At 40.7% G+C, this 16,803-nt stretch overlaps 1 protein-coding gene and 3 long non-coding RNA genes across 7 annotated transcripts in view; 1 reads left to right on the plus strand and 3 right to left on the minus strand.

The window, feature by feature from the left end:
• Positions 1 to 1,303: 1,303 nt before the first annotated feature.
• Positions 1,304 to 1,946, minus strand: LOC118415333. The gene is made up of 3 exons (XR_004831109.1): positions 1,834 to 1,946; positions 1,637 to 1,747; positions 1,304 to 1,361 (listed from the first exon to the last, which is right to left on the minus strand). It is a non-coding gene; the product is annotated as an uncharacterized LOC118415333 (long non-coding RNA).
• A 205-nt stretch (positions 1,947 to 2,151) lies between these two features.
• LOC118415319 lies at positions 2,152 to 2,972 on the minus strand. Its single transcript, XR_004831100.1, has 4 exons — positions 2,862 to 2,972; positions 2,664 to 2,774; positions 2,348 to 2,458; positions 2,152 to 2,260 (listed from the first exon to the last, which is right to left on the minus strand). It is a non-coding gene; the product is annotated as an uncharacterized LOC118415319 (long non-coding RNA).
• A 931-nt stretch (positions 2,973 to 3,903) lies between these two features.
• LOC118415320 lies at positions 3,904 to 5,276 on the minus strand. The gene is made up of 4 exons (XR_004831101.1): positions 5,237 to 5,276; positions 4,948 to 5,058; positions 4,193 to 4,303; positions 3,904 to 4,014 (listed from the first exon to the last, which is right to left on the minus strand). It is a non-coding gene; the product is annotated as an uncharacterized LOC118415320 (long non-coding RNA).
• Positions 5,277 to 13,709: 8,433 nt separating this feature from the next.
• The window catches only part of LOC118415132 (mitochondrial substrate carrier family protein ucpB-like), a 6,484-nt gene continuing 3,390 nt past the window's right edge, over positions 13,710 to 16,803 (plus strand). Inside the window, exons 1-4 of one of the 4 annotated variants that reach the window (XM_035819500.1) lie at positions 13,710 to 13,903; positions 14,962 to 15,061; positions 15,221 to 15,327; positions 16,289 to 16,451. In XM_035819500.1, the coding sequence (XP_035675393.1) occupies positions 15,246 to 15,327; positions 16,289 to 16,451 (245 nt within the window). In that variant the 5' untranslated portion in view covers positions 13,710 to 13,903; positions 14,962 to 15,061; positions 15,221 to 15,245. The remainder of the gene's footprint in view (positions 13,904 to 14,961; positions 15,062 to 15,220; positions 15,328 to 16,288; positions 16,452 to 16,803) is intronic. The other 3 variants (XM_035819499.1, XM_035819501.1, XM_035819498.1) reach the window with 3 other exon arrangements.

Below are 16,803 nucleotides of genomic sequence, written 5' to 3' on the forward strand. Positions count from 1 at the left end.
TTATGAGAATAACTTTTATGAGAAAAGACAAAAATATGTGTAAATTTCCTACCATCGTAAAAAGGTAGTTGAAGGAAAGGCGCTTTATAAGTATACCTTGCTGACAGTTCTGTCCAGTCCATCCAGGTGAGCAGAAACATTTGTAGCCACCATCCATGTTCACACAGGGTCCACGACGGCATGGCCTTTTGGCACACTCATTGATGTCTGTGTGACGAAAAAGACATGTACAGTTGCACTTTGCATGTGGGCTTATGGTTAAAGTTTAACTATTAACTAGAAAATAACTCACCTTGCTGACAGTTCTGTCCAGTCCATCCAAGTGAGCAGGTACATTTGTAGCCGCCATCTTGGTTCTCACAGCCTCCATGTTGGCATGGTTTTATGTTACACTCATCGATGTCTGTGGGACAGCAAAGAGAATTATTGCAGAGTAGCTGACGAAAAGGGATTCGGAACACCTTCCTTCCATACCTATGTACAACAGATTCGAAGTTCATATGGTTTGGAAATGCACGCATCTGTGTTTATGAGATGAGGGAAAAGTAAGGGAAGCTTGGTTTTCGAAGTGTATGAAATAGCAATTTTCTAAACTGACACACCCTATAGCTAATATAGAACCGATACTGTTAACCTGATTTTTGTGACTGCGCTACCTAAACCAACTCACCTTGGTGACAGTTCCGTCCAGTCCATCCAGGGTCGCAGGTACAATTGTAGCCGCCATCTTTGTTCACACAGCGTCCATGTTGGCATGGGTTTTTGGCACACTCGAGCTCGTCGATGTCTGTATGATAAAAAAAGACATGTACAGTTGTAGTTTGCATCTGGAATAATGGTTAAAATCTAACTATAAAGTAGAAAACAGCTCACCTTGTTGACAGTTCTGTCCTATCCATCCAGGGTCGCAGGTACATTTGTAGCCGCCATCTTTGTTCTCACAGCGTCCATGTTGGCATGGGGTTTGTGCACACGCATCAGTGTCTGAGTAACAACAGAGAGAATTCCTTGTTATTTCAGAGTGGCTAACAAACAGGATACGGAACACCTTCGTTCCATACCTATCTACAACAGATTCGAAGTTCATATGGATATGCAATGCACTCATCTGTGTTTCTTAGATAAGGGGAAAATAAGGGACTGAGTTTGATTTGTCAAGTGTATAAACTAGCAATTTTCTAAACTGAAACCCTAATTAAGAAAGAACTGTTGACTTGTTATTTGTAACTACGCTACTTAGAACAGCTCACCTTGCTGACAGTTCTGTCCAGTCCACCCAGGGGAGCAGGTACATTTGTAGCCACCTCGTCTGTTCACGCAGTGTCCATGTTGGCATGGGTTTTTGGTACACTCATTGATGTCTGTGGGACAACAAAGAGAATGCAACGCTGGTGTCTGAATAGCTGAGTAAAATGGTTCGAAACACCATATTCTCCATTGCTGTTTACAACAGATTTCTTGTTAACATTGAAATGCACTCATCTGTGTTCATTTAGATGTGACAGAAAAGTAAGGAAAGCTTGATTTTTTTAAAGTGAACTCATACATGTAATAGCAATTTTCTACACCGAAACACCCTTAGAACCTGAACACTGTTAGCTTGATATTTGTGACAACGCTACTTAGAACAACTCACCTCGATTACAGTTCCGCCCAGTCCATCCAGGTGAGCAGGTACATTTGTAACGACCTCTTCTGTTCTTACAGAGTCCATGTTTGCATGGGTTTTTGGCACACTCATCGATGTCTGAGGAATGAAAAAGACATGTACAGTTGTACTTTGACGTGAACTGATGGTTAAATATTATTACTATTAATTAGAAAACAACTCACCTTGCTGACAGTTCTGTCCAGTCCATCCAGGTGAGCAGGTACATTTGTAGCCGCCATCTTCGTTCACACAGCGTCCGTGTTGGCATGGGTTTTCGGTACACTCATTGACGTCTGTGTGATAAAGAAATAAATGAAACCCATCGTTAACAAGAAACATAAGGTAAAAATGAAGAAAAAAAAACAATCAGGAGAAATGACAAAAATAAAGTGAATGGCAGCTACGAATAAAAGTAACCTTAACTTAAAAGTTCATTTGTTGGGTATGTCAATTCTTTTGTGTTGGAAATTACAGTTCAACTTTATCCAGAAAACTCACATTGCTGACAGTTCTGTCCAGCCCATCCAGGTGAGCAGGTACATTTGTAGCCGCCATCTTTGTTCACACAGCGTCCATGTTGACATGGGTTTTTGGTACATTCATCGATGTCTGTGTGACGAAAAAGACATGTACAGTTGCACTTTGCATATGAAGTGATGGTTGAAGTTTATTACTATTAATTAGAAAACAACTCACCTTGCTGACAGTTCTGTCCAGTCCATCCAGGTGAGCAGGTACATTTGTAGCCGCCATCTTCGTTCACACAGCGTCCGTGTTGGCATGGGTTTTCGGTACACTCATTGACGTCTGTGTGATAAAGAAATAAATGAAACCCATCATTAACAAGAAACATAAGGTAAAAATGAAGAAAAAAAAACAATTAGGAGAAATGACAAAAATAAAGTGAATGGCAGCTACGAATAAAAGTAACATTAACTTAAAAGTTCATTTGTTGGGTATGTCAATTCTTTTGTGTTGGAAATTACAGTTCAACTTTATCCAGAAAACTCACCTTGCTGACAGTTCTGTCCAGCCCATCCAGGTGAGCAGGTACATTTGTAGCCGCCATCTTTGTTCACACAGCGTCCATGTTGACATGGGTTTTTGGTACATTCATCGATGTCTGTGTGACGAAAAAGACATGTACAGTTGCACTTTGCATATGAAGTGATGGTTGAAGTTAATTACTATTAACTAGAAAACAACTCACCTTGCTGACAGTTCTGTCCAGTCCATCCAGGTAAGCATGTACATATGTAGCCACCATCTTTGTTCACACAGCGTCCATGTTGGCATGGTTTCCTGCTACATTCATCGATGTCTGTGTGATAAAAAAGAAAATTCAATATTAGAAGAATCATACATGTAATGTCGATTGTCTTGAAATTCTAAACAAAAACACCGATAAAAAGCATTTATGAATATAAATACTTCTTCTATCCAGCACTAAGTAACTTGATACTTGTGACTGAACGACTAGTACCTAAAACAACTCACCCTGCTGACAGTTCTGTCCAGTCCATCCATGTGAGCATGTGCATTTGTAGCCGCCATCTTTGTTCACACAGCGTCCATGTTGGCATGGTTTCCTGATACATTCATCGATGTCTGTGCGTCAAAAGAAAGAGAATGCAATGCTGTTACCCGAACAGCAAGGTATAAAAGGTTCGAAACCCTTTTTTCTCCATCCCTGCTTAAAACAGACGTGGTCTTGAAATAGATTCATCTGTGAATAGTAATTGACGGGAAAGTAAAGAAAGTAGTTTCATAAACTCATACAATCATGTAATACTCTGTTCTAAACGAAACAAATGAAAGATGAGTTTGCCATTTAGCACCAGTAACGTGATATTGTGACTGAAATACCGAAAACAACTCACCTTGCTGACAGTTCTGTCCAGTCCATCCAGGTGAGCAGGTACATTTGTAGCCGCCATCTTGGTTTCCACAGTGTCCATGTTGGCATGGTTTTATGGTACACTCATTGATGTCTGTGGAACAACAAAAAAGAGAATTATTGCAGAGTAGCTAACAAAAAGGGATTCGAAACACTTTCCTTCCATACCTATCTCCAACAGATTCGAGGTTCAAAGGGATTTACAATTCACCCATCTGTGTTTGTTAGATGGGGTAAGGGAATCTTGTTTTGTCAATTGATGAAATAGCAAACAAGTTTCTAAACCGAAACACCCTGACATAGAACCAACAAAGTTAACTTGTTATTTGTGATTATTCTACTTAAAACAACTCACCCTGCTGACAGTTCTGTCCAGTCCATCCAGGTGAGCAGGTACATTTGTAGCCGCCATCTTCGTTCTCACAGCGTCCATGTTGGCATGGTTCTCTGCTACATTTATCGATGTCTGTGCGATAACAAAGAGAATTCAATATTAGAAGAGTCATATATGTAATGTTGATTGTCTTGACGTTCTAAGCAAAAAGCATCCATAAAAGGCATTATTGTATATAACATACTTCTTCTATCCAGCACTAAGTAACTTGATACTTCTGACTGAACGACTAGTACCTAAAACAACTCACCCTGCTGACAGTTCTGTCCAGTCCATCCATGTGAGCATGTGCATTTGTAGCCGCCATCTTTGTTCACACAGCGTCCATGTTGGCATGGTTTCCTGATACATTCATCGATGTCTGTGCGTCAAAAGAAAGAGAATGCAATGCTGTTACCCGAACAGCAAGGTATAAAAGGTTCGAAACCCTTTTTTCTCCATCCCTGCTTAAAACAGACGTGGTCTTGAAATAGATTCATCTGTGAATAGTAATTGACGGGAAAGTAAAGAAAGTAGTTTCATAAACTCATACAATCATGTAATACTCTGTTCTAAACGAAACAAATGAAAGATGAGTTTGCCATTTAGCACCAGTAACGTGATATTGTGACTGAAATACCGAAAACAACTCACCTTGCTGACAGTTCTGTCCAGTCCATCCAGGTGAGCAGGTACATTTGTAGCCGCCATCTTGGTTTCCACAGTGTCCATGTTGGCATGGTTTTATGGTACACTCATTGATGTCTGTGGAACAACAAAAAAGAGAATTATTGCAGAGTAGCTAACAAAAAGGGATTCGAAACACTTTCCTTCCATACCTATCTCCAACAGATTCGAGGTTCAAAGGGATTTACAATTCACCCATCTGTGTTTGTTAGATGGGGTAAGGGAATCTTGTTTTGTCAATTGATGAAATAGCAAACAAGTTTCTAAACCGAAACACCCTGACATAGAACCAACAAAGTTAACTTGTTATTTGTGATTATTCTACTTAAAACAACTCACCTTGCTGACAGTTCTGTCCAGTCCATCCAGGTGAGCAGGTACATTTGTAGCCGCCATCTTCGTTCTCACAGCGTCCATGTTGGCATGGTTCTCTGCTACATTTATCGATGTCTGTGCGATAACAAAGAGAATTCAATATTAGAAGAGTCATACATGTAATGTCGATTGTCTTGACGTTCTAAACAAAAAGCATTCATAAAAGGCATTATTGTATATAACATACTTCTTCTACCCAGCTGTAAGTAACTTGATACTTCTGACTGAACGACTAGTACCTAAAACAACTCACCCTGCTGACAGTTCTGTCCAGTCCATCCATGTGAGCATGTACATATGTAGCCGCCATCTTTGTTCACACAGCGTCCATGTTGGCATGGATTCCTGATACATTCATCGATGTCTGCGTGTCAAAAAAAGAAAAGAAAAAAGAATTCAATACTGTTACTTGAATAGCAAGGTATAAAAGGTTCGAAACCCTTTTTTCTCTATTCCTGCTTAAAACAGACGTCATGTTGGCATGGTCTTGAAATGGATTCATCTGTGAATAGTAGTTGACGGGAAAGTACAGGAAGCTTAAGCAGTCTCATAAACTCATACATGTAATACTTTTTTCTAAACGAAACAAGAGAAAGATGAGTTTGCCATTTAGCACCAGTAACGTTATACTTGTGACTGAAATACCTCAAACAACTCACCTTGCTGACAGTTCTGTCCAGTCCATCCAGGTGAGCAAGTACATTTGTAGCCGCCATCTTCGTTCACACAGCGTCCATGTTGGCATGGGTTTTTGGCACATTCATCGATGTCTGTGTGACGAAATGTACTGTTGCACTTTGCATATGAGCTGATGGTTGAAGTTTATTACTATTAACTAGAAAACAACTCACCTTGCTGACAGTTCTGTCCAGTCCATCCAGGGTCGCAGGTACACTTGTAGCCACCATCTTGGTTCTCACAGCTTCCATGCTGGCATGGTGTCCTGGTACACTTGTTGATGTCTGTGAGACATAAAAGGCAAGTAAAATAATATTATATACTTTGCAGCTGGACTGACCAAGTCGACAAGAAGTTGGGAAACAGCCTACCTTGCTGACAGTTCTGTCCGGTCCATCCAGGTGAGCAGGTACATTTGTATCTGCCATTTTGGTTTACACAGCGTCCATGTTGGCATGGTGTTCTGGTACAACCATTGATGTCTGTGTGATGAAGAAAGAAACACCTTCCATACACTGAACCCATCAACAAGAAAAATAAGGTAAAATTGATAGGAACAAGTACGAGAAATTATAAAATTCATTTATGCAAAGTGAATGGTAGATAGAAACTTACCTTAATGAAAGTTCTGAAGTAATGAAATGCTTTATAGAGCGTTTTCCTGACGTTTAGGCCATAATACGACAGTTCAGCATTATTTCGTTTACATCCAAGAACCATTATGACAAGAGATTGAATTGGTGTGGCTTGGAAGATTCACTGCTTCGCTACTGAGTGCAAAAACCTTGTTGACATGATAAAGGCTTCAACTATCCTACTGTATAATCTCCAAGCAAATCTATCGGTGTCAAGGCAGTATTCAAAGGGCCACCGCAGGCCTGTTGGATAACGGTAACGTTACTGGTTGGTCCTTTGGATACTGCGTTGTCACCGATAGATCTGCTTGGAGACCTCTACTGCAGTCCTCCATAAACAAACTCATGCCTGACCTGTTGCTGCAGACATGGCGTTCGTTGGTTGGATTCCAGGCTGTGACCTGCTGGCATTGGTAAGCACCTCAGTTGACTCCCTCCCCGAAGGCAAAACGAGCGACGTCGAGTAGAAGACAGTCGACTGAGTCGTAGAGATGTTTTCCTCGTAGAACGTCGTTCCATGTTCGTAGAGCGCCGTTCTATGTTCGAAGAACGTCGTTCTACGTTCTGTAGTAGCCGACTTCCTAGGCATTGATGATGGGGAGAATGGAGTCGTGCTGACAAGTGCCGAGCCGTTTTCATTGTTGAACGTCGCCACTCTTTGAGAAGAAGACTTCCTCAGTGGCAACGATGGTGGGGAGTATGGAGTCGTGTTGGCATGGGCCGAGCTGTTTTCATTGTTGAACGTCGTCACTCTTTGAGAAGAAGACTTCTTCAGTGGCATCGATGAGGAGGAGTATGGAGTCGTGTTGACATGGGCCGAGCTGTTTTTAATGGTAGGAAACCGATGACTCGGAAACGCTGGTATTTGTTATCTTTGCTAGGATCATCATGCCATCTTGTTTCCTTGACTCTGGTAGCCTCCTGCAATCACAATTTCATATTCTTGCTTTTCTAACAATGACTTAGAAGCAACTTCAGTCGAAATAGCCAAGACGAAAAACAGACGGCTTGGAGGCGAACTTGCATCATTGAGTATTTACTGGACCCTAAAACTTTGAGTATTTACTCCCTAAAACTGTACCAGATACATACCGTCGGGACTGCCTCTATTTGCAAGCGACTTCCATAGATTGTGTAGAAAGTAGAATGTTGTGACCAAGATACTAGTATGTTCTCTGCCCTACGTAGCAACTTTGTGTATGGTTGATTGGACGGTACATACACATATAGGTTGGGTTTTTTTTCTGATAAAATCTTCTTGGCTTACCTTACTTTCAGGTTGGATGTATGCTGACACGGCGACAGCGATGACAGCGGACATTACCACCAGGACTCCACAGCCCAGGATGACCCAGCAAACCTGGCTAGACTTTGCCTTGTTCCACATTCCCATGGCACTTTCTGTGGTTCAATACAGAACGTACAACAGGGTGCACAAATTGCATTGGTTTATATGACAACAAAGAACGACAATCAGTATGTCTCTCATGATTTCGTCTGGCTAATTGTTCACTTTAAAATGTCCGAAAACAACGAAATTAATCGCCAAAATGGAGTCATGAGTTTTGTTCTTTCTCATCTGTATCCTGCAACCAATCTCAACAATCCTCAACTTTAACTAGGAACAGTTAAATCATGAGTAGAATGCTTTAATTTTAGAACGGTTCACATTAAGATATACTATTGATACCTATAAATGCAACAACTGTTCAATGATATGAAGACCAAATATGATAAGATCACAAAATTGAGCAGAAAAAACAATCTATTGATATGATCAAAGTAATCAGCAGTGATTTTAAAAAATCTTGCTGCGCAAAGAGTCAACAGTTATAAATCATATGTAAATGAACTCATAGTTCCAAACTTCAGTCTGTCATGCATGGTTTAAGATATAAGCTGGATTGACTTTGACTTGACATTATTTGGATCCACATTTAGCTTGCCAATGTTGCCAGATATTCTGCCTGTAGTCCTCCACATAAAAACACATCAATATACACATAACGGACATGACAGAAAGTATATAAGAAATAAACGCGCTAAAATTACATCAGATGCATCATACATATGTACATTATAAACTACAGAGCTAAGACAAAATATAAGTTTATTTAGTAACTGTCATATCAAGTGTTGTGTTCGAGTAGTAAGCCATACGGTAGAGGAAGCGCTTCCTGTCTCCATTGGTACTAGGTTTTGACTAGTGGTGCGTACCTAAAGCCCGGACTTGGAATTGGACCTAAAAATGTTTAGGTCCAAGTCCAAAAAATCTAAATGTCCGGACTCAAGTCCGGACTTGCGAAAAGCTATCTGTCACTTATATTCCCTTTTCTTGTTCTAAACCATCTAAAACCTTCCATAGACAGTGAAATTTGCACTTGAAAAAGCCAAAAACATTTTGTGTTTACACTGGCTGTATATAATTTGCATGTATTTTTCACATTGCATTTCAGTTCATGCTAACATGCAATTTTATATGCACCATCCCCCCTCCCCCTCAAAAAAAACCTTCTAGCGCACATAATACGCGATGATGGGTTCAGGTCCGGACTTATAAGTCCGGACCTGAACCTGAACTGCTGGACTTGAATCCGGACCTGAACCTGAATATGAGTTTAGGTACGCACCACTAGTTTTGACAGTTTGATGCAGAATTGACTTATTCTGATAACTCTGAAAAAGGTACACCATCAGTGCAATATCCTAACTATAGTTTCTACCATTGTAACAGTTCTTCAGTACCTTTGAGGCCGACGGCGCTTTTTTCATCCTGCTCTTCATCTGTATTGTCAGGTTTGTAGTGCGGATCTGAACACGACTCTCCCTTCTGCTCTGGATACACTACCACGTGGTCACCCATGTCCAGTTTGCGAGGAGGGGGGAGTTTGGGCACTGCAGGTTTCAAACCAGCTGAGTTTAATACCACATCTGTACCACTGGACTCCAGTTCCACATCTTCCTACTTTCGGCCCGCTTCTTTCGGCCCCATGATACGAGTAGGATCGGAACAAGCCGGAAGCCAATGCTTTGGTAATTTTTTTTGCCAAACTAGACATGTTCATTCAAAAACCGAAAGTACAAGATGCCACCAACTCACATGCAAACACATCCTTTCAAAATCAAGGTAAGCGATAAGCAAACAAACAAACAAACAAACAAACGAAGCCGCAAACGTTATTGTCGACATTATAAGTACTTTCTTGGTGCAGGTGATAAGACGATTAAATTCCACACCAGTTTTTTTTTTCGTAATTGACAGCGTACTAATGCGACATTGCTTTGTATTAAGGACGTTTTGAAAACATTGGACATGCTTGTAAATCGCTTTGGTTCTCGTCCAAGCTACCCGGACTAGTAAAACAAAATTATGTACGCTTTTTTTTGGTCGCACATATAAGGAAAAAATCGTATCTTGTACAGTTGTTGTGCAATAAAGTTATTGGTTTATAATGACATCCAGTGAATATGGTAAAGAAGCTAAACATTGCACATAGAGGGCTCAAAATAACTTTTTCTGCATACCTGCACTGGTGCAGGTAACACTGAAAGTTACCTGCATCAGACAAACTTTACCTGCACCACTCTGAATTTAGGAAGTATAGATCACTAAAATTGTTCAGGAACCATTGCTATATTTTCTTCTATACTCTATAGGTGGTAACAGTCAATGCAGCTAATAACAATCCGCATACACCTACATCATATGAAAGTTATGTATAAAACCCAGTACATGGACCAGTGCAGGTTAGTTGCAGGTAGACACCAGAAATACCTGCGCAGCTCCAATTTTACCTGCACTAACCTGCATATGCAGGGGGTATTTCGAGCCTTGACATAGCTTGGAAATATCACGGGGGCAGGATAGAATGTTGGGCACAGATCACAGGTGATGGACTGATACAAACCATAAGCTTAGGCCTCGATTCACCGGTCGGATTTTGGGGACATTTTTTATTGATAACTGGATAAGTGCTCTTGCAATAAAAATTAAAACATCTCCAGCAGAACTGTTTCCTTACTGGATTTTCGCCCATCAAAGTTGAATATTTAAGCGTTATTGTAAATGAGACAACATAAGTCCGGTATGAGACCTTAAGCTGTTTCTGAAAAGCTGCAGACTAATTTCGACCAAGAGGCAGGACCATAACGTTTGAAGCCACAATGCATATGAAAGCTGACCAATCTTGTATAGTTTAGGCAAATCATATTCTACTATACAAGCCAATTGTTTCTTTGCAAAGAGGTGAAGGTGATTCATGGTGCAATAATACGTAATCTCCAAAGTATATGGGGATTAATATTTGTGCTTTGTGACGGTAAAATTTATTCCCGAAATGTTAACGATAGTTGGGCATACAATTTATGTGCTTGATACTAGTAATAATAATAATAGTAATGATAATAGTAATAATAATAGTAATAATGATGATGATGATGATAATGATATCAATATATACTTGCATTGAATAGTGGACATACCTTCTCTATCTGGTTTGTAGTGCGGATCTGAGCAAGACTCTTCATTCTGTTCTTGACACACCACCACGTGATCTTCCGTGTCCGGTTTGCGAGGAGGGGGCAGATCTGGCACCGCACGTTTCAAACCAGAGTTTAAAATCACATTTACACCGCCGGACACTGGGTCTACATCTTCATACTTTCGGCACACCTGCTTGGACGCACCTGCAAAGATGCCGTAACCATGCGGGTCCGTGTCTTCGTACTTTCCGTTGGCTTCTTCCTTCTCTTTGTCAGGGTAGCAAGAATTCTTTGGTTTTGGTGGCAACGGTGGTGGGATATCTTCACCGTCCACATTTCTACCACACTGTTTAGTTGGACCAGAACTCAGTACAGAGATTGTGTTTCCATGCGGATCCGTGTCTTCGTACATTCTGCTGGCATCTTCATTCTTGCCTACTTCCTCCTTTGCGTTCTCTCTCATGTCAAATTGGCTAGCATTCCTTGGTGGCAACGACGGTGGGACATTTCTACCGTCCACATTTCTATCGAAATGTTTTGTTAGACCAGAACTCAGTACGATTATGTCCCCATTCGGATCCACATCTTCGTACTGTCTTGCCGGTAACGGCGGAGGAACATTTCTGCCATCCACATCGGCGCCATCCCGTTTCTTAGGCCCAGGACCCGGCACAAAGATGCTTTCACCATGGGGATCAACGTCTTCGTACTTTCCAACCGATTCTTCGTTTCTTCCTTCGCCTTGTTCCTTCCCTTTCCCTTCCATGTGAAGATGGTGAGATGTTCTAGCCGGCAATGGCAGCAGGTCTCCACTACTGGTCAAACAACACCCTACTTCCACAGGCTGTTTTTCACGGGCAAGTACAGGTCAGGCTTAGGCGGACAGAGAAAATATATGCATGCGCAGTTACAATTACCTGCAGTAACCTGCATTAGTTATGGAGGTCTTGAGATATGTTTATACACATGCTTTATCAAATAAGTCTCATGGTGTTTCGTCTGAAGTAGCTACGCCCACTGACTCATTAGGAATTCTTTCTCAATGAATTCATAATACCAAGAACTATGAATAAGTAGTAGCAGAGACATTTTGCAGAGCCAGTTTTTAGCATCTAGGACAGAGGTTTGTGTGGAGTAGTTAGATCTGAATAACCTTCAGCACAAAAGATCAGGTCGCTTGCATAGATTACTGGTGTGAGAGAATGTGTTCGGTCGTCAGCTGTATAACCAAATCTTAATTTGAGAGTAGGAGCATCACAAGCAACGAATACGTTTGTCAGGAGTAAATGGGTCGTTTGTTTAAGCACGTTCATGCATACATGTATGTTCAAAAATCAAAGGCTTCACTGGGCAATCCGCGATAGAACTGCCATGATACTAGTAGAACTGCGTAACACGTTACATGTTTTTGTATGTGCCCTTTAATTGCATTCTCCCACGCAGAGGGGACCAATCTGACGTCTTTCCTCTCTGCGTAGGAGGCCTTTATTGAGCCAGACTCATATATCTAAGTAGCAACAAACCAGCGATGACAATTTGTTTAGATGTAAAACGGACTGTTTGGCAAAGCTATCTAGATATCTTATCAAAAAGTAGACAGACAATTTATTGAAGAAAACGAAAAACACACATTGATGAACATTCACATAGCGTTCGACCTAATTCTTGTTACTATACGGGATATTCTAGTCGAATAAGCTAAAGCTGTATTGGTTGTATTCTTAACATTTAACGCAGACATATTCTTGCACATACAGTAGAGTGCCGCTAGCAAACTTCTCGCAGTCTATAGAGGCCGTGTCGTCTACTGGTACAATCATTATTTAGACTACAACACAACATATCTCCCGTTTGTGTACTTTCTTGTCATGTTGACCATATCCGAAGAAGAATTTTTTTCTGAAATCAGGCAAAAATTGATGAGCGCTTAAAATTTACTTGTTGGACCTTATGTGATTCGTCCTTAAAGTTAACGTTACCTTAAAATGTGAAGCTAACAAAAAGCAGGTGGCCCACATACCAAGAATCATACGGACAAGGCTCCATGCTGTGTTCAGCAATAGACTATTGGATACAATAGTAATCTACTAGTATTTTTAGGAACTTAACATGTCACGGTACGGTAGTTATATCTGAGTAACTTTCAGCACCAAGGTCAGGTCGCCTGTCTCTGTATAGACTACTGACCTGATTGAATCTTTTTGGTAGTCGGTTGTATAATCAAACCTTGATTTAAGCATAGAAACTCACAGGCAACGAACACGTTTGTTATGGTTAAAAAAGTCCTTTGTAATACTAGTATTACATTTGTGCTTAAACTTGACACAATACGTCCGCTTGGTTTTTCTATGTAGGCAGGGTTTCTATTTAATGCAAAGGTACATTTTAGAAAACGTAGACACTGTGTATTACTAATTTTGATACAATAGTGCCTTTAGACCCCAGAGTTTTGGCCGTACTTTCAGAAAACTTTCTGAAGGGCCAAACCACTTTGTAGTTAAGGGGTGGTTACATGTTCATGAATCAAAGGTGGCGCCTGGCAAACCGCGATAGAACTGCCTTGGTAGAACCGCCTATCAAGTTGCATGTGACTCGAAAATCGGCCATATCACCTGAGTGTTTGAGCAGTATGCTGTTACATGTGCTGGTAAAGAAATGAATTTATTGCCTTTATCTCCTGTGAAAGAAGCCTCATTTTCATGGTTTGAGTCCTTGCACCAATAACTCTCCTCACATGTTCTAACATTACGAAATATTCAAATTGAAACGAACAAACAAATAAACAAACAAACAACCAGGTAAACACACAGGACGAAAAATATCTTTCAGAACGTACGAACTACTAGTATGATAAAAAATGGAAAGTCTGCATCATACCATATAGTGTCCTTCCAATAGAGCACAAATATGACAAGCACGTTGCCCCCCTTCATCGTAAATAGAACCGTCCAATTAAACCTGGCGGCCATGTTTGGATAGAGCGCCGCGCCGTGCCGGTGTCACTGGCTGATTCCACAAATGATTTTATGATTCTGAGTGATTTTAGCAGGATTTTAGGAATGATCGTAACCTCTGATTAATTCTAATGACTAACAGATGACGTCATAATCAAACAATAATCACAGGTGAGCCTTTACTTCTTCAGTAAACCTTCTTATGAGCTTATGTAGGAACAAGGACCTTGGCAGGAAGGATCAGGAAGTAGTCTGATGTCCAAAGTTGACACAATACGTCCACTTTTGAACCAATTCTTGCCTCTGTGAAATTCAAATGTAGTTTACTTTAGAAAACTGTGACAGTTTGTGTACTGATTTATGAAAGTGGCCTTGAACCCCAGTTTGGCCGTGTCCCAACTTTCTGGTGACCCGACGGAGGGCCATACCACTTGGTAGGTAAGGGGTGCGCCTTTGCTAATCTCCAAGCAGATCCTACGGTGCCATAAGATAGTTTGTTTGTTTGTTTATTTTGAAACACCTGGGTAGCCTATTCAGTGCTAATACACTGGTTTTCGATAGGGCCCAGTTTCACATATACATACATGGAAATAAAAAAACAACTTACAGAGAGTATCAAAGCTGGCCAAGGAGTGTAGCCGGCTAAGGGAGTCAAACCTGCACTGCAGGTAAGTTTTTATACATAACACACCATGGAACTGGTTGGACCAGTATTTCCCATAGATTGATCTTTAAGACCGAAAGACCAATGACTTTTTACAGGATTCCCTATCACCTATATAATGGTACTGTCAATCGTGTACTATTTGCAGGAGTTTTATTTTGCTGTGAGCATGTAACATATTAAATGAACTAAGACAAATCTAAGAAAGAAAAGGGGGAGTAGTGTGAAATGACAAGAGGGGCTAGTAGAACAGAAAGAAACAATAAATACTGAAATATCCTGACCAATCCGGAAATCGAACCTGGGCCGTCAGATCACAAACCTATTACCGTAACCAATCGAGCCAAAAGCCTGACAGGCGTTAAGCATGATTGATTGGCACTACTTGAACCCCCACTGTCATGCACACTACTCCCCCTTTTCTTTTCAAGATTCATCCTCAAATCTCCGAGTCCGATATCCCTGTGTGCAGGCACATCTCCAGCCTGTTAACCACCAGGGTCGGCATGGGAACCAGTGAAATGACACATCGAGTTTATGCTGAATATTGTTGTCTGTTACACAGGGATGTTGTCTGCACATTTGCATTGCCATCGAGGTCAATTCGGCTGTCTTGAATCTGGTAGCATAAGGTGCCTTGTGTGTAGAAGAGAGGACAAGATCTGGTAATGTGTACAAAACTCTGTACAAAATTGTGAATTAACAAACGTTCATGCTAATTATCAGGCTATAGATTATTGTTACATTGAAACATTGTTAGTTTTCTAAACCAACAATTTGGAAGCATGAAATGAAGTATGAATGAAATTCTAAACTGTTTAAAGTTTTGTTTCAGAGTGACCGTCTGTAATGGGTGTTGAAGAGAAGACATTAAAGGAGCACATCGCCAGATATGTGTTGTCAGGGACGTCATGTGTCTGTGCTGCTATAGGTAGGTCACCTAACTTTGTCTATGGAATCAGCTACTACTACTATACAATTGTTGGTCTATAGTATATTCAATGTTTGTTTTTAAGATAATTATAGTGTGCGTGGCGTGCTTGCAGTGAGTGTACATGTGTGTGCGTATTTGTATTGTAGCATGTCTAATTGTGTATCTGTGTGTGTGAGTGTAGGTGTGTTTGTGTTTATTTGTGTGTGAGTGTATTGTCCTTGCGTAGTGGTCTGCATAGGCTGACTGACAGTAGTATGTTTTGTTATGTGTGTTTGTATCTATATAGCTATGCAAGGATTTTATATATTATAACATCCTTGGTATATTTCTTTGTAAATTTGTGTGTTGAATCTGAATGTACACTACAGTAACAAATATACCAGTATGTGCTATCATATGAAATTTAATGTTTTATTGTAGTTTCAGATCAGGTCTCGAAATACTTTTTTCTGCATATATACCTGCACTGGTGCAGGTAACATTGAAAATTACCTGCACCAGAGAAATTTTACCTGCACCACTCTGAACTTAAGAATTATGAATCATACTAAAATTGTTCAGGAACCATGCATTGCTCTTTTTTTTCTTTCATACTTTATCAATGCAGATAATAACAAATACACATACATGTACATCATAGGACATCTATGTATAAAACCCAGTACATGGACCAAATACTCCAGACACCAGAAATACATGGACAGCTCCAATTTTACCCGCACTAACCTAATCTCCAAGCAGATCCTACGGTAGCATAAGATAGTATCAAAAGCTGGCAGAGGAGTCAAGCCGGCTTAGGAGTGTGTTTCGCTACATGGCAAATGGACACCTTTTGGCTGACTACACTCCTTGGCCAGTTTGGTACTATCTTATGCCATTGTAGGATCTGCTTGGAGATTAGCACTAACCTGTATATGCAGTCGGTATTTCAGCCCTGACTGTTGACCTCCCCCCACAGTGACTAACCCCATAGACGTGATCAAGGTGCGGATGCAGCTGGATAATGAGCTACGGGAAGGCAGGAAGGTCGTCTCTGTGCTACGCGAGCGCTACTACCAGGGGTTCGTCCGGGGGAGCTTCACTATTGCCAGGGATGAGGGCATCAGGGGACTGTACAAAGGGTATATTGTTCTGCTTTTTATTTTAACCATCAAAGTCCAAAGTTTAATTAAATTGCTGATGTAGTGTTATGTACTTATTTTCAAGAGGATACTAAATGTTAGTGGAGTTGGGACTGGAATTTGAGAATCACAAGGAATTATCCACAAAGGAAGGTAGCAAGACAGACCTCCCCTCCAGCGTATACCTGGAACATCACCACAGACTGTTGGTCTTAATACACTGTATGTCTCATCTACTGATTGAATCAGGAATCTAACCAGTGATCTTTCGATCTCGTGTGTGCTAGTACACCACTCAGCCATGTAAATACAGATGGAACCCTTGTGAAACCAATGTCAATAATCATGTTGA

The sequence above is a fragment of the Branchiostoma floridae genome, chromosome 5 (genome assembly GCF_000003815.2).
Source record: "Branchiostoma floridae strain S238N-H82 chromosome 5, Bfl_VNyyK, whole genome shotgun sequence".
Classification (NCBI taxonomy): domain Eukaryota; kingdom Metazoa; phylum Chordata; class Leptocardii; order Amphioxiformes; family Branchiostomatidae; genus Branchiostoma; species Branchiostoma floridae.